Below are 19,739 nucleotides of genomic sequence, written 5' to 3' on the forward strand. Positions count from 1 at the left end.
GTCTTCACATTCCACTTTTAAGACAAAAAATAAATAGTGGAGCTGGTGATAAGCCCCTGGGGGCCACCTCCATGGTTACTCCATGGGCCTCTCCCACAGAGGGCCCCTAATCCCCCAGGCTAGGGTGACCTGGGGATCTGACCAGGGGGCATTGTCTTCTGGGGGGGGGGGGAGAGAGGAACCGGAGGAGGGCCTGGGTGGCTCGGTCTTGCAGGGGAGGGTTTGGGGAAGTATGGGGAGAAAGAGAGAGGGAGGTCTGTTCACAAAGACGGCAGCACAGGGAAAAACAGAAATACAAGGGGAAGGATCAAAGAACCGGACCTAGGGATTAAAAAGCTTTTAAGAAAGGAGATGAGGGAGGCATGGACTGACGGAGGGCTGGAGGAAGGGGAGAATGGCAGAGAGAGAGAGAGAGAGAGCGAGAGCAGGAGACTACAGGCTGCATCAAGATGAAATGAAAATCTGCCGAGGACAATGGTAGGGGCTGGAAACCGGAGAAGGGTAGAATGTGTTATCTTTGGAAAGAGAGGAATAGCAACAACAACTTTAACAACCTTTAAATTGACTGTTGAGGTTATGAAAGACAATAAAAGGTATAGAAGGGAGAGTGAGTCAGAGGTATAGAACAAACCAGAACTTCGAAATAAGGAAAATCAGACATTAGAAGCAGACAGCACATAAAAAGCTAAAAGTCGCTCGCATAACAAAGCACAAAACGCTTAGGTGGGTGGCATGACATTGAAGGATTATACTGCAGTTTGTGTACAAGTGTGTCTGTATCTTAAAATACAAACAGACACAGTAGCACAGTATACCTGCCCTTTTTATAGACATGTATCATAATCTTTGCAAGTTTATATCACATTTTCTGTTCAAAGGAAAACTAAAAGTGAGTTTTGTTATATTTTATAGCATCTCTTTAATAGTTCACATTTCAAGACACTAGATTTACCGGAAAAATCAAGAACAAACAAGTTTCTCCAATGTTCGTTTGCGATGTGAGCTGGGCGTATCCCGAGCTCAGTTGTCAGTTGTGTTGACTCCTTTGTCTCTCAACCTTTTCACCCTGCCAAAGGCTTCCGGAAGCCGGAATCTGAGCGTTAAAACTAAAGGGTGGCCCTGCATACCTAATAAAGTACCCAACAAAGCCATGTACCGTCAACGGTTTTGCATTTTGTCTTATTGGACAACCACAAGGATGCAGAGTCGGGGAAGAAGAAGAAACAAGATAGTTTGGTGGAGAATATAACCGGTTCTTCTGCCTTGTCTCTTGTCCCCTGTCACAGCACCCTCTGCAGTACCCACCGTGCACCTGATGGCGGCCACAGCCAACAGCATGAGCCTGTCCTGGCTGCCTCCGGAGAAGCCAAATGGAATCATTTTGGATTACGAGATAAAGTACCATGAGAAGGTAAGACACGGTGTGAATCAATGTCCTGAGCCCGATCCCAATTTGCTCCTGCAAATCCCCCAAAACAATGCCGGTGACCGTGACTCTGAGTGAAGCAACACTACAAAAGGAATCGCTAACGTGTTTTACACGACGTTTAACGAGACCCAACTTAGTTTGTCGTCCTCTCACTCATTCTTTCCACCCTCTGAATTTCATTTTCTCTTCTTTTAACTCCAACCATAGTTCAGTTTTTCCCCCTCTCTCTCTCTCTCTTCTTCCCCCCAGCTATTCATGTGAAAGTTTTTGATGTTTTCCAGAGGCCCAGAGAGCTAAGGCTAGATTAGCCTTGTTGGAGCCACCACAGACAGACAGCGTCTATCCACCATTTGTTGTTCTGTACCTCCCTTGTCGGATTAACAGCCGGGCTCCAATCCCCCTTCTCTCCCTCTCTTTCTTCTTTATTTCGCTCCCTCTCACTCCCTCTCTCCGTATTTTCTTTCTCTCTTTTCCCGTCTCTCCATAATTGTTCCGCTAGCCCGCCGCCATCTCTGAGTGACAAGATCAGTCGTCTGTGTTGGCCGAGGGTTGGGCACCACAACAGCGATAATAACAAAGTGTGCGCGAGGCCAAGTGTTGTTTTGGTGTTGATCGTGTTGATCTGTGTTCTCCTGACAGGATGCGGGCGAGGCCATCGCCCATACCATGACGGCCCAGAGAAGCTCCGCCCGCATTGAGGGCCTCAACCCCAGGACGTCCTACGTGGTGCAGGTCCGAGCCCGGACCGTAGCGGGGTACGGCCGCTACAGCAGCCCCACCGACTTCAGCACCAACCTGCAACGTAGGTTCCAATGGAAACACCTGACTGTACGCTGCACACTGCTGGCTCAGTGAACAGGCCAACTAGCCTTGTAGGGAACGCAGGAACTGAAAAGGGCCTTGATGACCATCAGCTACACCTGATCCACTTTTATTGTATGGCTAAATAAATTGTGGTGGATACGGGAGTAAAATTCAGAAGACAGTAAAAGTTGTACTCTTTTGTTTTTTCTTCATTTGAAGGATTCTCCTTCTATGGCCTTCGTTATATACGAACACCGGGGCATGATCTAAGTTATCTAAGTCCATAATTCTGTAGTAGATGTGGGAGGCATACTGGCTCACCAAGAGACCTACAGCACTGTGAGGGAGAGTCGTAGAGAAACCCATGCCTCGTAAAAATTGATTCACCCACAGGGCGTTGCGTGGGCAGTGCGTATGAATGTAAGTGACTTGGTTTTCTCTGCGTAACCTTTGACTCCTTTGCTCCTGACGCGCCAGCCGAACCTGAGAAGTCGATTCAGGAACAGCTCCCGCTCATCGTCGGCCTGGCAACCGCCAGCCTGGTGGTCCTCATCGCCGTCGTGGTCGTCGCCATCGTCTGCCTCAAGTAAGACTGAAACGAGTGGAATCTCGAGTTGATGAAGTCATGACGGTCCCGCAGGGCATCGAGTGCAGAGTGCAGCGAAAAGCTCACAGAGAATCATTTTCGCTGTGAATACATTTGTGCAAATGTGCACATACGTCGATGGAGAAATACATTTTGTGACAAACATGATACAGCTCAGAGGCAGCAAACTACTATTTCCCGGGAATGGAAATATCTCCTATACGGGCTGGAAAAGGGCTAGTGATCATTTCCAAAATGTCAACTTTGTTTGCATGTCCTCCAAACCACCCCGGAGAAGAGTCACAGTGGATTGATGTGCCACCTGTGAGCCCTTCAAATGCCAGATTAGTCCTCAGAATCTGTGAATATTAAACAGCTCGGGACAAAGCACAAGTCCGCTCGCTGGACACAGAGCAGGGCCGAGCAGCTGGGCAGCCTGATAGGCTGCGTCCTCGTGGCCCGGCATTCAGAGCCGTCCTTTCGGCCGCCCTTGCAACCAAACAACCCAGATGCGTCCCTGGCCGCCCCCGCCTCCCCTCCCCGCCCCCCCCCCCCCCCCCCTTCTTCCCCATGCCCAGGGAGCAATTGCCTCAGAAGAAGCTTGCGTGGTCAGCTTATGCCTTTGAAAAAAAACTAAAAAGAGAAAGCCTGACACGACTTCGACAGGGATTAAACCTCCGTCGGTTATCCTCACACATCGTCTGTCAGGCGTGCGCTGCCGTCTCTACCCTAGGTGTAAAATGTACGTGCAAATGTTTGTGTGTGTGTGTATGTGGTGTGTGCATACAAATGTGAAATGTTGGCAACCGCGGCGGACTGGCACCCCCTGGGCGCTCGCTTCAAGCTGGTCAGGGGCCGCGGCTGACAAGCTCGGGCATCGGTCACGCTAGAGCACATAATCTCCCTGTGCACCCCTCGCCTCTTGCCGCTGCCTTCTTTCATACCGCCATAATCGCCCCCGCCCCCCCCCGTCCCCCCCGTCCCCACCCGACTCTCTTCAGTGTGTTAGTGTCTCAGCCGCCGTCGCCGTGCCTCCACTCCTCTGTCACCGAGGGGAAGGAGGAGGAGGAATGAGTCTCGATCGTGCAAAAAAATAATACGCGGTGCCTCGACCATATTCCAGCGCCAAATTAGAATTTGAAATGAGATGCTAATTACTGCTGGGTATTATTGCCCCGGTTACTGGTTAGACAACAATGGAGGAACATTAACATGTAATTCCAGCAGCCCCACCCCCTCACTCTCGTACTGTCAACGCCATTGTAGCCTCTCACACACGCACACACCACGCACACACACTAACACACACAACGCCAACACAACCCCTAGCACAAAGAGATAGTGGCTGAGAGAAGGGAGAAACAGAGAGAGATATAAATATAGAACAGTGTTTAGGCTGAAGGGATGACAAGCAGCGAAGGAGGAACAGACGATATGAATGGGGGTGGGGGGGGGGTAGTTTGTATTGAATGATCACGGTGATAGTCTGAGGATCGTGAGACAGTTGTGCTTGTCATTTGAGTGTGCTTTTGTCTCTGCGTATCCTGTATCATTGGAACGTCCTGCTCGCGGGACAAAGGAAATGCATCCGTATGATTGTAAACCGCCGTCACAATCCCGGACTATTCAATCCTCCGCCAGGCTTTCAGTGTGCACTAACTGTCTATATCACCGCCTCCCCACCGCTGTACCACCGAGTGAAAGGAGAAGCGTCCCACCAAGCAGAATCGGTTAGACTTCTTGGGTGCGGATATTGTCATGGATATTTATATTCTTCCTTTTGTTCCTCTCTCCAGTGTGGCATCATGCTGCGCGAGGAGGCACACGTGACTAAGTCTGCTGTCTTTTGCTCTCTACCCGCAGGAAGCAAAGAAACGGTTCAGAATCGGAGTACACAGAAAAGCTACAGCAGTACAGTAAGTTTCTCTGCGGGGATCATCCCTGTCACATGATACAAATTCCAACGAAAAGCCACCACAACAGTGTTTGTCTGTGGCGACCAAAGGAGCTACAAATCCTCCCCAGCTGAAGTCGTGCATAGATGTTTGCTTGATCAACGTTGTACCCTACTTATCGTGATGATTACTAATTCATGCAATGTTCGACATTCATTATATCTATGGTTTAAAAATCCAACACTTATCCATATCCAACGCTGGCGGTGTATACAGCTCAGGAGGTACAGCGGGTTGACTGGTAACCGGAAGGTTGCTAGTTCGATCCCCCGGCTCCTCGAGGAATGTCGAGGTGTCCCTGAGGAAGACACTTAAACTTAACTGCTCCCGACGATCAGGCAGTCACCTTGCATTGTTCGCACCGCCGTCGGTGTGGGAAAGAGTGTAGAATGGGTGAATGTTAGGCAATATTGTAAAGCGCTTTGCGTGGCCACTGGTTAGAAAAGCGCTGTATAAATGCAGTCCATTTACCATTTACTTACTCCACACATTGAGCCCCCATCAGCGTCGTATTCACTTCCCTGTTCTCGTTACTGAATCCCCAATAGTCACGCCGGGAATGAAGGTCTACATAGACCCCTTCACCTACGAGGACCCCAACGAGGCCGTGCGGGAGTTTGCCAAGGAGATCGACGTTTCCTGCGTGAAGATCGAGGAGGTCATCGGCGCAGGTAACCCACCCAAGCTCCTGAGCTACAGGGGGAAGACTGCTAGTCACCTCCAGGCCATACCATTAGAGGACTTCACACCAATCGGTACTTTCACTCAATTCATTGCCAGCCCTCCTCCCCTCCTTCCTTCACCCTCCTCTTCCCCTTTCTCCCCCCACTGTATCGGCCCTCTAGGGGCCTCCTCTCCTAAGTATAGTGTGTTGTCACAAAACCGCTAGCGTGTATTGCTGTCCTCGTCGATGTTAGCCTGATTCACAGTTGTAGAATTCCCACCTTTTGTTTTCACCCTACCCCAATGAAGCCCTTAGATTAGCAGTTGTAATTGTCCAGTGGTGATGTCTGTCGTGTTGGGAACAAATCAAGTCCAATCCTGGGACAGGAGATTTGCAGTGAATTTTTTGTTATTTCTAAAAAATAAATTTAAAGGATAACATTTAAAAGTATTATGATTGGATTAAGATGAGACAATTGACTCGATTGATGATTTTTGCAAGGTCCAGGATTGGCCTCTTCTTTTATTCCACACATTTATTTGTGCCTTACTTGTTTAAGACGTCACTGTTATGCATATGATTTGACTTTTGACTTGACACATATTTTTATATATATTCCACCAAATATGTGGTCACCTTCACTATATGAAGACCCCTGTTGATCTAGCATATATATATATATATGTCATGTTTCTGTCTACCTGATGGTAATATAATAATATGGTAACATATTTTGCTAAAAAGCTGCAGGACTGAGCCAATCCAGATTGAGCTATTTTTCGTATCAGTGCCCAAATTGGAAGATGTTGTGATGATGGAGATGGAGTCGCTACTACTGCTACTGCTACTACCACTACTACTACCACTACCACTACTGCTACTGCTATTACCACCGCTACCGCTGTGACAGTCCTTCTACTGCTGAGGCTACGACTTGAAACCCGGCGCTTCCCAAGCCTTCGCCTTTTGAGTGACAAAACCCCCTCAACCCCTGTCCTCCCTGTCCTCTCCCCCCTCCCCCGCCCTCGCCCCCCCCTCCCCCACCCCATCTCTCGACCCTTCCTCCTCATTGTTATCATCATCATCATCATCATCATCATCGTCATCATCATCATCGACATATCTTCTTTGCCCTTCCCCTTGTCGTCGTCTCATTGGCTCTCTCTCTCGCCCACGCCACTCACTCTCTTGGTTGTAAATGACCAACACATAGAGACTACTACCCCCAGGAGGACCAAGTTCCTCACTCCGCCCAGCACCTCCTCCTGCGCCCGCTACTCTGGACCCTACGAAGTCTAGGGCACCCCCCCCCTCTCCCCCCCTCCCTCTCCTCCCCATCCCCATCCCCCCTCCCCCCTCCCCATCGCCTCATAACGATCCTCTCCTCACAAAAAAACCAGCACTCCCACCAAACTCACGCTCCCAACAGCTTTGGCTGGCGCCACTCACTCATTAACCGCGTCCTCTGTGTGTTACTTTCAACCTTGCCTTTTTCCGGTTTTGTGTGTGTGTGTCGACCTGACGTCCTGCGTCTCCTACTCCAACATCACTCCTCTAGCCTGTCACCAGCCTCCCCTGTAATAATGTCTGTCTGTGTCTCATGATGCCTCCTCCACCTCACTCATACACACCCCATAGGCAGTACCGCAAACACCACCCTAGACAAAACACCCACCCCCCCCCCTTTGACAGTCTCACTGTCCTGCTCCCCCTCCCCCCTGCTACCCATCCCTGAATCCTTGTTGCTAACCAGTTAACTGTACCCTCTCCCCTTTCTCCCCCCTTATCCCTCCCCCTCCTCCCCCTCCCCTCCTCCTCCTCCACCTGCACTCTACTCCACTCTTCCATCAACTCCTCTCTCCCCTCCTCTCTATCTCTCTCCATCTCCCCTCTCTCTCTCTCTCTCTCTCTCTCTCTCTCTCTCTCTCTCTCTCTCTCTCTCTCTCTCTGTCTGTTCCACACACCGCTCTCTCTCTCGGTAGGAGAGTTTGGTGAAGTGTGCCGAGGAAGACTCAAGCTGCCCGGCCGGCGCGAGATCATCGTGGCCATCAAGACGCTCAAGGTGGGCTACACGGACCGCCAGAGGCGGGACTTCCTGTCTGAGGCCTCCATCATGGGCCAGTTCGACCACCCCAACATCATCCGCTTGGAGGGCGTGGTCACCAAGAGCCGACCCGTCATGATCGTCACGGAGTTCATGGAGAACGGCGCCCTGGACTCCTTCCTTAGGGTGAGTGGCACACACACACACACACACACACACACACACACACACACACACACACACACACACACACACACACACACACACACACACACATGTTTCATCGCAAATGTGTATTCCCCATCCAACGTCAAGTGATTATCTTGCATCATGCTGATCTCAATCCTACCAATGAAAGAGCAGGCGGCGTTATCGTCCCCGATCGCACTATTAGTTATCTCAGGTCGTCCCTGGAGACAGGAAATGGCTCTGGCCCAGAGGCGGCGATGAGGAATACCTTGATGAAAGGCCCGGTGCTGTCGCAACCGCTGACATTTACAAAGAGCTGGGTCTCTGACGTATCACTGTCTGGAGCACATCAAACAATGTCTGGCCAGCCTTATGAGGGAGTCTTAGTAAAATGGCAACAAGGGAGCGAGGGAGCGAGGGAGAGAGGGAGAGAGGGAGAGAGGGAGAGATCGATGGTTGGGAAAGAGGACTGGAGACTGAATTTTTGTTTAAGGTTGACACTGGCACAAAAGTGCAAAGAACGAGAGATGCAGAGTAATAGCATTGTAGAAGAGAAAACAAATAAAACAGAACAAAACCCTGGAACTCGTTCACTTGATCTAATCGGCATCTCCTCCATCTCGCTCCCTTCCCCCAGCTCAACGACGGGCAGTTCACGGTGATCCAGCTGGTGGGGATGCTGCGTGGCATCGCGGCGGGCATGAAGTATCTGTCCGACATGAACTACGTCCACCGCGACCTGGCCGCACGCAACATCCTGGTCAACAGCAACCTGGTGTGCAAGGTGTCCGACTTCGGCCTCTCTCGCTTCCTGGAGGACGACCCCACAGACCCCACCTACACAAGCTCACTGGTGGGTGGACGGCTAGAACAAAGTGTCGAGGTTGTTGTTCGGATGCGATGTGTAAATATTGAATGTTTTAACCCTAACCCTAGCCTTGAAGCTAGCTCTACTCATAAGCCTTACACAACAAGGTGTTGAGGTCTCATTTTGTGTGTTCAGTGTTTTAGCCCTACCCCTGAACAGAACCCTAAACATATCCCTTCAACATAACCCTAACCCAAGTTGTTGATATTTTATTTTGTGTCTTCAATGTTTTAAGCCCTTTCCTTAACCCTGTCCCTAAACAAAACCTTAACATATCCCTAAAACATAACCCTAACCCAACAAGTTGTGTATGTTTTATTTTGTGTATTCCATGTTTTAAGCCCTTTCCCTAACCCTATCCCTAAACCAAACCCTAAACATATCCTTCAAAACATAACCCTAACTCAACACGTTGAGATGCTTGGCTCTGTGTGTCAAAGATAACTGTCAACTGTTTTACAACAAAAACCCTGCAAAACAGTTAGCCTTCCTTGTCTGGTTGTTTGGTTTGCATACGTGTCCCTGGTGTGTTGTCGTGTTGTGCACCATGTGTCGCTTTCTTTGTGTGTTGCATCGACACATCCTCGGAGTGCCCTCTGTTCTTACCCGCTCTCTCCCTCTTGTATGTGTGCGACTGTTTGTGTCTTTGTGTGTTCCATCCCTTCCCCCCCCCTCCTCCCCTGCGCCCAGTATTTCACGCTCACCTACTCATTCGCATATCCACAGGGAGGCAAGATCCCCATCCGCTGGACTGCGCCCGAGGCCATCGCCTACAGGAAGTTCACCTCGGCCAGCGACGTGTGGAGCTACGGCATCGTCATGTGGGAGGTCATGTCGTACGGCGAGCGGCCCTACTGGGACATGAGCAACCAAGACGTGAGTTGGGAGTGCGGGAACGCATGCACCTCGCCGCCATCTTGGTTCCTCCCTGGTTCTATTTTGGTTCTGAACGCTTGCTGGTTGGTGGGGAACTCTACTTTAGTTACTTTAGTTGCATTGCGGCCATGCATTGCGGTGGGGGGGGGGGAACTTAGAAAGTGTTAAGAACCAAGATGGCCACTATGAAACTAAGGGCCATGGGGCCGCTTTTTTTTTATAGCAAAACTCCCCCACTTGATGTGTGCAGACTGCAAAAAAAGGGCAGCATCAGTCGTTGACTGGGCTCTCAAATGAGTAAAACGGTTCTTACATAAGCCCTTGCCCACAACAAGGCTCTGGTGCATTGGTGTGGTTAACTTCAAACCCTGCCCCAGCAACAACAACCATGACCATCAGAGCCCACCACTGCAGACAACCACACACTCACACTCACCCCGACACACACAAATACACACACATAATACACACACACACTAGCATGCCCCCTGGCCCCAGCCGGTTTCATGTTCCCACCAGCAAGTGTTCTTGGGGTTTGTTTGAGTAAACTGTTCAAAGAGAGGGTACGGTTTCACCTGTATCTTCCTGTGGTTTTCAAACTGTGAGTCGTGAGCCATAAGTGGGCCGGGGCAGGGGCTTAGCTTGTCCAAGCCCTGGCCACAATAAACGTCTTTATTACATTTATTTAAGAAAGGATTATGTATGCCTTTTGTTTTATTTGGTCATTATGGCAGAAGGCTGCAACAGGGACATACTGTATTGATAAACAATAAACATTGAGAAACATCACATATTTGTGACATAGGAGAAGGGTGTTCTCCTTATAAGACAGCACAAAGGATTTGGCGGGTGGGTCCCTCCCCTGGTGGGTGAGTGTGTGCCCGACATTAGGGAACCCCTGCTATCCATGAAGGATCAGTAAACCTGGCTGTTGCATGATCAACTGCAAGAGTTCACCTTGACTCTGCATAGCCTCCCCACACCACCACTCCCCTCGTACGCACTTATTGTATGTTGTACCTCGATGCACTTAAAAATAGTAGCATCGTGTAGCATCTTATCCTAACTATCTTTGTTGTGTACAGGGAAGGGGTTAACCTAGGCATTGTTAGTGCTTGGCACTTTGTTCCATGAACATCCTTACTGTACCGACAGCGATATATATTGTTGCTTCTCTTCCTTCTGACAAATGGACTTACTGTAAGTCGCTTTGCATAAAAGCTAAATGCCCTCAATGTAAGTGTAAATGTATATGAGAATCCACTAGGTTAACCCTCTGGATGTCCCCTTTCCTCTCCCCAGGTGATCAACGCGGTGGAGCAGGACTACCGGCTCCCCCCGCCCATGGACTGTCCCACTGCGCTGCATCAGCTCATGCTGGACTGCTGGGTGAAGGAGAGGAACCTGCGGCCCAAGTTCACCCAGATCGTGGCCACGCTGGACAAGCTCATCCGCAACGCGGCCAGCCTCAAGGTGGTCACCAACAGCACGCAGTCCTCCGGGTAGGTTGGACAGGGTTTCTTTTTATCATCCTTAATCTTATTAGACCTTCTTTACGGTCGCCTCTGCTGTCATCTCGTGGAATAAACCGCCCCCCCCCCCCTCTTCCCGCGGAAATTGTAAATGTCTTTACTTGTGAAAGTGATTCTTTTATAAGGCGGAATACGGTGGTGATACCGTTGTGGATCATAAATAGTTGGTTACAAAAAAAAAGTTTTTGAGTAGTAAGTGTAATAAAAAGGGAGCCTTGTGTATTCGTTTTGGCAGTTACAGGCTCGCTATGTGTTTTTATGGAGGTGGACTTCATTGAACTGATTTTAAAACGGTCCTCCATAAACCACCTTGAAGACATTGTAGGTGTTATTTAAAGTCCCCATAAACTGAACATCGTGTGACTGGTGTTGATTCACGGTAGATGAAAGGTGTGCGTGAATGGGACGTATTCTTGGTCATTGAATGAATCAGCGTTTTCTTTTGGCTAGAAGTCGTCTAAAGATCATTCGTATCTGCCCCCAAAGCACGGACGACGATAAAGCTTTCAACTGGACAAATAAAAGTCTCTTAGCCCATCGGATACAGGGAACATGAGACCCGGTGACTCATATTAAACCAATTTGTTACCTTATCTGTTTCCCATGCGAGTTTTTGTTGCGTTTGTACAAGCATTGATTACGCCGAGAGGCCGATCTGACTTTCCCATTGTTTGATAAACCCCGTGCAGTTAAGTCTCCATTCTGGCAGGCACAGTACAAAGACAAAGCTGCACTCGGTATGTTTTGCACCGCTGCCAAACGAATTAGGATTTGGAGGACGGAAAGAGGCAGAGTTTAGGGAAGGAGGCTGGGATGGAGAGAGGGACCGGGAGGGGGTGTTGCGGGACCCCGGTTGAGTGGTGGGGGGGGGGCGGGGGAGGGAGGGGAGGGGGTTGACCTACCTATCAGTCCTTGCATCGGGGTCGCTGTGTCCTGAGGGAAGGGCCCTGGAGGGAAGCGGAGCCCCGGTTGGCCCCGTCGAAGAGCCTTTCTTAGAAGATTAGGCTCCCAGTTAATTAGCTCCATTAGGGCACCGCACCAAAAAAAAAAAAGACAAAATAAAGTGGAGACGGAGGCAGCCTTTTAATTAGCCACTAACGAGATTTAAAGCGGGCCAGCAGATATGTGGCCTCCCGCTGGTGGTGAGTGTGACGGAGGACGGGGAGGGGGAGGTGGTGGGGGGGGGGGGCGCTGTCCCGGTCGTGGTTTGGAGGATGAGCGATGAAGGTTAGCTGGAGCTGTCGGTTTGTCTGGCTGTGCTCATTAGGTGTACATGCCCAGATAACAACATGGCAGAGCATTCTGGTAATGGAGACCACTAACGTAGTGGGCGGACTCGGTGACAAGGATTTGAGCGGCAACGGAGACGATGTGATTCTACGCCACGGCGCTGTTCCTTTACTCTGGAATGCAAATATCCTTTTTTTTCCCCCCCCTCGTTCTTTTGAATTAGCCGAGGCTAGCGCGGGCCCGTGTGTTTGATTCTGTGTGGCGGCCTCACCAAAGCTCGCCGGGCTATCTTCATAGGAAGGTCTCCTTACTTTATCCTTTCCTCCCCCACTTTTCTTGACTGTAGTTCCCATGTCTCCAGCAGAGCCTGTGGACGGTTCTAAAGCTAACATCAGACAGGGCTAGCTAACAATGGCGCATTAAGAGGAGCCGGGTTCCTGGGGTTAATGACGGCCTGAGGCCTTGCACTCTGCAGCACGGGTCTTATTAAAAATCGCTCCGTCTACACCGCTCAATGGAACCTCTGTATGCCTCTTATTAGCTCCTCTCGCTCCCTGCCTAGCTCCCCTTTTTCTCCCCCCTCCCCCCACCTCTTTTAATTGTTAATGAATGTAACATCGGCAAAAAAAGGCTTCATCAGGGATCACCGGAGCAGAGAAAGCGTAGGGAGACAGTGGCTCTCTTTCACGTTTCCCCCCTGCTCCTGTACTCTGTTTCTCCTCCCGTCTCTCCCTCCCTCCCTCCCTCCCTCCCTCCCTCACCTCCCTCGGGCCCGGCTGGCTCGTTCGCCCGCTCTGCTCCTCTCTCGGCTGTGGTGGCGCGGTCTTTTTTTTCGTTGGTGTTTTATATTAAACCTCCCACGGTGGCCCGTGTATCTGTGAAATTGATCAGTGAAACCGAAAAGACAAGGCGGTCGGGTGTGTGGTTGGGGAGACAGACGCCGGCCGTTGTAGCGTGCTGATAGGTGTGTGACGGCGTGTCACGTGACGGTGGCAAGTGCCTGTACATGTGACTGACTCATCAGGCAGACATGTATACACACACACGCGCACGCACACACACACACACACACACACACACACACACACACACACACAAACACAATCAAACAAACACACGTACTGTACATGCACACACACACAAACAAACACACACAAACACACACATACTGTACACGCACACACACAATTACACACACACACACACACACACACACACACACACACACACACACACACACACACACAGGTAGACTCTCACGGTTTTAAATGTCGTTATGTGTATCGACATTCCACTGATATCTATCACTCTTGTATCTCCGGAGTCTTTTTCAGAAGCCATGCGTCACATCTCCGGTGTTGTGTTACACACATTCCTTTTTTGTCTTTCTCTTCTGGGGACATTTAAAAAACAAGAAAAGAGTTCTGTTTTTTTTCCACACTGTGTGTTCTTTTTTCTTTTGTTTTTTTCGTGCACGCGTGTGCGCACACACGCACACACACACACACACACACACACACTAATTGATGAGTGGCGAAGAATTGCCATTTGCACGAGCCTTTAACTGGAGCTCACCTCAGGTCTCCAGCCAGCCTCCCCATGGTGATAAAGGTGGTGACCTCGCCCCATTTTCACCCTCCCCTCCTGCCCCACCCCCCCCCACCCCCACCCCCCCCAGGGCTCCTCTCTATCCCTCTGTCTGTCTGGGCTCGGGCTGTGGGGACCCCCTATACTCCAAGGGGGGGAGGAGAGGTGAGAGAGGTGGGGGAGGTGAACTCTAGCGAAGAGAGGTGTCTATGGGTGAGGGTGAGCCTGTCAATGTAACAAAATGACGACCTTAACCCTCTCTAAAACTCTCTCTTTTTTTCTTTCTCTCCCCCTCTCCCCCCCTATTATGATATCCCCCCCCCCCCCCCGTCCCACAATGTAGAGTGTCCCAGCCCCTGCTTGACCGCTGTGTGCCGGACTATACCACTTTTACCACTGTGGGAGACTGGCTGGACGCCATCAAGATGAGTCGTTACCGTGACAACTTTGTCAACGCCGGATTCGCTTCCTTTGACCTGGTGGCCCAGATGACAGCAGAGTGAGTGGAAGAGGATACAGATTTAGTTCTGGTACAATTAAAGGGAGAGGACTTCATGTGGTCCATTACAGATCACGGTTGCCGTGGTAACGTGGTTTGGATGAGCGAGTTAGGCTGAGGCAGGATTTCCTTATGGAAACACGTGGGCAGTTCATGAGACAAAGTGTTTTATTATCAAACGGTCATAATGTACAAGGTGTTCATATGACACAAGGGTGACACAAGAAGAATATAAGTAGGATATATATAGTAAAGTATACTACTAATAATGATACAATTGTATTTATATATATCTATTTTGGTACTCAAGGACTCTTTATATGATATAAAAAGGCAAATACCCTAAAAGGGTTATACCCTTTTAAAATGCTAATGTCCCATTTAATTATTGAATACAATTATGTCCTTCCTTTGTCCTTTCATTGTTGATTTAATAATATTAATACTGTAATTAACTTTACAATTTAATTATATGGGTTGAATGCATTCAGAAGTTAACATTGAGGACAGGCAATCAGAAAGGAATACTTCCTATCCTGGAGAGATAGAGAGAGAGAGAGAGAGAGAGAGAGAGAGAGAGAGAGAGAGAGAGAGAGAGAGAGAGAGAGAGAGAGAGAGAGAGAGAGAGAGAGAGAGAGAGAGAGAGAGAGAGAGAGAGAGAGAGAGAGAGAGTTAACACATCCTTCCTTGACTATAAACACCACTAAATCGAAAAAAAAGATTTCATTTAGCGAGGCCGATCTATTCCAGAGTACACAGTTGTGACCGCTACCGTGGCGATAACCTCCCGGTGACCTTGGCCACCAGCAAACCGGCGCTGTGTGTTTTCAAACAGGAAGTAATGTAATCGGAGTGGTGGAAATGGAAGGGGGCTACTAGCGATGATCAAATAAACGAATTAGGATAATAATGATAAATATATCATCCTAATTAGCCGCATAATAGCCAATGGAGGTGGAGGCAATTTGTTTCAATTTGGCCTGGCTGACAGGTGTGTTGTACTGTGGCTCTGTGTTGCCCTTAATGGCCAGTAATTCCTCTAATGGTTCCCATTTATTATCATTTCACCGTCCGTCACCGCGCGGACAGCAATGGCCAAAAGGAGGACAAAAAAAACACAATTTATGTGTGTGTGAAATTGCTGTGACACAGCCTTAGCGTTGGCATGCAAGGGCATACATGATAGCAGAGGATGAATGGGCAGACGTGCAGCGCTCGCACTAGCATGCTGCATGTTATCGTTTGGGGTGTTATCATCGTTTGGCTACTCGCACACACACAGACCGAACAGACACACACTCACACACACACACACACACACACACACACACACACAAACATATGCTAGAATATACAAAGCAAATAGATTGGTCCGTAAAGTTGCGGAGACAGGCTTAGGGACACACTGTCCGCAAATACAATGAAATTATTATGAGTTATTGTGTGTGTGTGTGTGTGTGTGTGTGTGTGTGTGTGTGTGTGTGTGTGTGTGTGTGTGTGTGCGCGCGTCTGGAGGACACAGACAGTGGCGTGGTTGACCCAGAGAGAGAAAAAGAGAGAGAGAGCGCTAATGGCTCCTCCAGACGATATCTCTCTCCTGGGCTCTGGACATGGGAAAGACAAACAGGCCAGCGGAAACAAAAAAAGAAGGGGGGCCGGGGGGTAGCGGGAGGGGGGGGCCTCGTGATTCCATCCCGTGTTAAACCAACAGCCCGGCCCCGGCAGATTAGATTACGGCCCACGGGCTAACGACAGCCCCAGCAGGTGCTGCACTCTCCCAGGCCTGTAAAGAGTTTAATAATGTCAGCTGTATGTCAACATTTTCATATTTCCCTTCGTTCATCCACCGCCGCCGCCGCGGCTCAGCGCTAAGGCTTGTCTCGCGGCGTCTGGGACGGCGAGGCAGCTGGCGCTCGGGACCGTAAAAGTCGGGGTCGAGTAGATTTACGAAACCCGCCCCTAAGATATTTACAGTTTGGTGCAAAGTGCTAAACGCTGTTATCCTGATTTGCCTCCGGTTGAAGGCAGAGGAGGTTTCTGACCGAGTGGGCTGTGAAATTGGTTTGGTCGGCTCGTTCCGTGATTCACAGACTCGCTTGCTGGAGTGTTTTGAAGTCTGTAAAAGCGCACCGGCTGGAAAGTTAAACACTAAGCACAGGTACGGCGTAAAAAAAAAGAGTGCTTTTAATCATTAACTATCCACATGTACACTCTCGCACCACAATCTGATGGGGCCAACTGCCATGCGACCGAGCCATTTGTCACATTACGGCTACACCCCGGGTTGAATGAGGCTAGCTCTTGTGTCAACATGGCATCTGGCTGCCATTTTATTTTATGGGCGATCCCTTGCCCCGGTCCATGGTAACCTCTCTCAGGGCTGTTTGTGTTTGATTAGGGAAAGAAAGGGAGATTTACTCCACTGCTACTGTCTGCCCACTGCAATGTGTACATACTTGAGCCTTAATGACTCAACCACCTGTTTCTTCTTTCTGTTCCGTAGGGACCTTCTCCGGATAGGAGTGACGCTGGCCGGCCATCAGAAAAAGATCCTGGGCAGCATCCAGGACATGAGACTACAGATGAACCAAACACTTCCTGTCCAGGTCTGAGAGACGGGACACCCAGAGCCGTCGCCAAGCAGCCACACACAGAGGAAAATGGGGAGGAACTGTGCCAGAGAGAGAAAGAGAGAGAGAGAAAGAGAGAGAGCCAATGGGAACCACTAGCTGCCTGACCCATCTCTGCCAATCAGAAGCAATGAAACTGGCTTGCAGTGCCTCAGACTAGTTTTATTTTTCCTTTTATTTTTTGTCGTTACCACTACCCTTTACCCTCCTCCTCCGAAGCGTCCCCGGTTGAAATTCTGTTGGATTTTTTGTTTCTTCATCCGACGAGACATTGAAACCAGATTTCCTTTTTGTATATTTTTTTCGAGGAAGGAGGCTGAGTAAGCCCTCTTATATCCCATGTGTGCCTCACCATCTCGAGGTGTGGGTTGACATTTGCATGCGTGCGTGTGTTTCTGTGAGGTTCGGACCGGACCTTATAGCACCCTTAATCTGGTACCTGGATTCGCCTGACTCTCGCGTGACAGACTCCCCTTTGCTCTCTGACTCGCCGGTCAGGACGGACACGGCCGCGGTCGGGAGAAAACACTGATGTTCCCTCAAAGGATTCTGGGTAACAATTAAAAAAAGCTTGCCCCGGGGTTCAAGAAAAAAAAAAAGTAAAACAAAAAAAAAAAAAAAACAGACACAGAGTTGGACGCTGAAATAGTGGAGGAAGTCCTTCTACATACTAGCAGTCGTTGCAGTTGTTCATGTTTTGCGTGTGTGCCCCACCTACCTTCTAGCCCCCATGCCCCTCCCCCCCGCCCACCCCCCCCACCCGCCCACCCACCCTGCCGCCACCCCCACCTTCATATTGAAGGTGTGTTAACTGAAAGGGCGCCTGTCTGCAAAGGTCAAGGAGCTGGAGAGTGAACACTTAGAGTGCTGTGATGCCAAAGTGTCGGATGGGATGTGGTGGGGGGACGGTCGGTTCCGGAAGGCGGAGAGCAGCCACGTCTGGACCCCTATGTGACTGTGTGCGAGGTCAAGCCCTACCCACCTGGGAGTGACCTAGGATAGTTGAATAGCTCCCCACCGGAAGATCATCTAACGTCGTGTTTTTAACCCATGGAAGAAGTTGCTGTTGTTTGTTTTTTGTTAATACAACCCCTACACACACACCCTTCATTTTGATTTTGTGTACACCCATTTGTTTGTTTTTAGTACACTTATTTTTTTTGGGGGGGGAGGGGTGGAGGTGTTTTCAAAACGGCCGTGTACGAAGAAGTACAAGATGGACACTTGACGTGATTGAAAAAAGGCGACACGGACTTTGCCGACACGACAGAGACAACTTAGCCTTTCGTGTGTGTTTTGTTTATGCGTGTGTGAACGAGTGTGTGTGTGTGTGTGTGTGTGTGTGTGTGTGTGTGTGTGTGTGTGTGTGTGTGTGTGTGTGTGTGTGTGTGTGTGTTGTGTGGTTCAGTGTCCACACAGGAATGCGAACGAGTTGCACACAAGTATACTGTACAATACAGCTTCCGCTTTCTGCCACCATGGAGAAACAACGCATGAACCATCATCATCAAGAGGAACAATTCTATTCTATCAAACCATTCACTATATTCTGTGTACAACTCTTTAACTCATCGTTTTTATGATTATTATTATTATTATTATTATTATTATTATTATTATTGAATACAGACAAATTAACTTTGGATATACATATGTATATATATATTTATATATATACATATATATATCATACAAAAACAGAGCAAAACCATGGAAGACACTTTCGTTTTTTCTTATTTTTACCATCACCAAGGTTTAGAAATAATTGTTTGACTTGTACCTCCACCCGCCCCCACACCCACACAAACAAACACACAAACACACACAGACACGCACTAACATACACACACACACACACACACCTTCCAGCCCCCCGCAGCCACCCCCTCTATGTACTATAGAGGCAGCACTATGTATTTATTTGTATTCCCCCCCATCAAAGGAGACTCCACAGCCCTCTCGGGGATGGTGGATTATAGAACAATCAAACGGAAGACACAACCCAGATTCAGCAAATTGATGATTATTAAAGAGAAAAACGAAGAAAAAAAACTTTAAAATTGCATATAAATTGGATATTGTATTTTTGTTGTTGTTCTAAACAGCCTGTACATGTTTTGTAACGAAAATAAGATAAAGAAACATGGAAAGAACAAAAAATGTCTTTTGAGAAGAAACCGGGAAGTGTTGTTTGAAATGTTTTCTTCTGTGTGGACCGACCAACCGGTAAAAGGTTTGTGAAAGCATGAATGAAAGGAAAAAAGAGAAAAAGAAAAAAAGGATTCTGAGTGAAGCCCATAAACCCACTCCCTTATTAACAACCTTGGCATTGGAGTGTGTGTGTATGTGTGTGTGTGTGTGTCTGTGTGCGTGTGCGTGCGTGCGCTTGTGTGTGTGTGACTGTGTAAGAGGTTGGTTCCGAACGCTAAATACACACACCACAACAACACCCACTCATCCCACTTAAAAAGAAACAACCCACCAACGGCAAGACACAACAGCAGCTACAGACGTTAGCTAGTCCGACATCACCCATCCGTCTCTCCAGCCTCATCATTCAAAACACACCAGGGAACACATCCCTCCCTATGCTCCCCTACAGGGGCCCAACGTTGGACCCCTTCTGCACCACATCAGGGGCCCCAACCCTAGGGTTGTAAAGAAGACAAAACAAATATATAAATATATATATGTATGTAACATGAAATGGAGGCTCATTGGTCCTTGGTCTGTCGGTTCGATTAGTGGACCGCGGTCGCTTCATGGCTGCCAGGGAGCGGCGCTCAGAGCAACGAAAAACGAGGAAGAAACGAGGCAGACGTGCCATCAGAGCCGACCTATCATTA

The 19,739-nt window shown here is 49.1% G+C and overlaps 1 protein-coding gene across 3 annotated transcripts in view; it reads left to right on the forward strand.

Moving 5' to 3' along the window:
* The window catches only part of ephb3b (eph receptor B3b), a 45,122-nt gene extending 26,088 nt beyond the window's left edge, over positions 1-19,034 (forward strand). Inside the window, exons 6-16 of one of the 3 annotated variants that reach the window (XM_084473150.1) lie at positions 1,287-1,411; positions 2,069-2,231; positions 2,711-2,819; positions 4,683-4,735; positions 5,323-5,529; positions 7,421-7,668; positions 8,309-8,524; positions 9,266-9,415; positions 10,718-10,917; positions 14,108-14,263; positions 16,767-19,034. In XM_084473150.1, the coding sequence (XP_084329276.1) occupies positions 1,287-1,411; positions 2,069-2,231; positions 2,711-2,819; positions 4,683-4,735; positions 5,323-5,529; positions 7,421-7,668; positions 8,309-8,524; positions 9,266-9,415; positions 10,718-10,917; positions 14,108-14,263; positions 16,767-16,875 (1,736 nt within the window). In that variant the 3' untranslated portion in view covers positions 16,876-19,034. The remainder of the gene's footprint in view (positions 1-1,286; positions 1,412-2,068; positions 2,232-2,710; positions 2,820-4,682; positions 4,736-5,322; positions 5,530-7,420; positions 7,669-8,308; positions 8,525-9,265; positions 9,416-10,717; positions 10,918-14,107; positions 14,264-16,766) is intronic. The other 2 variants (XM_084473151.1, XM_084473152.1) reach the window with 2 other exon arrangements.
* The last annotated feature ends 705 nt before the right edge of the window (positions 19,035-19,739 follow it).

This window comes from Micromesistius poutassou (assembly GCF_964030765.1).
Source record: "Micromesistius poutassou genome assembly, chromosome: 9".
Taxonomy (NCBI): Eukaryota; Metazoa; Chordata; class Actinopteri; order Gadiformes; family Gadidae; genus Micromesistius; species Micromesistius poutassou.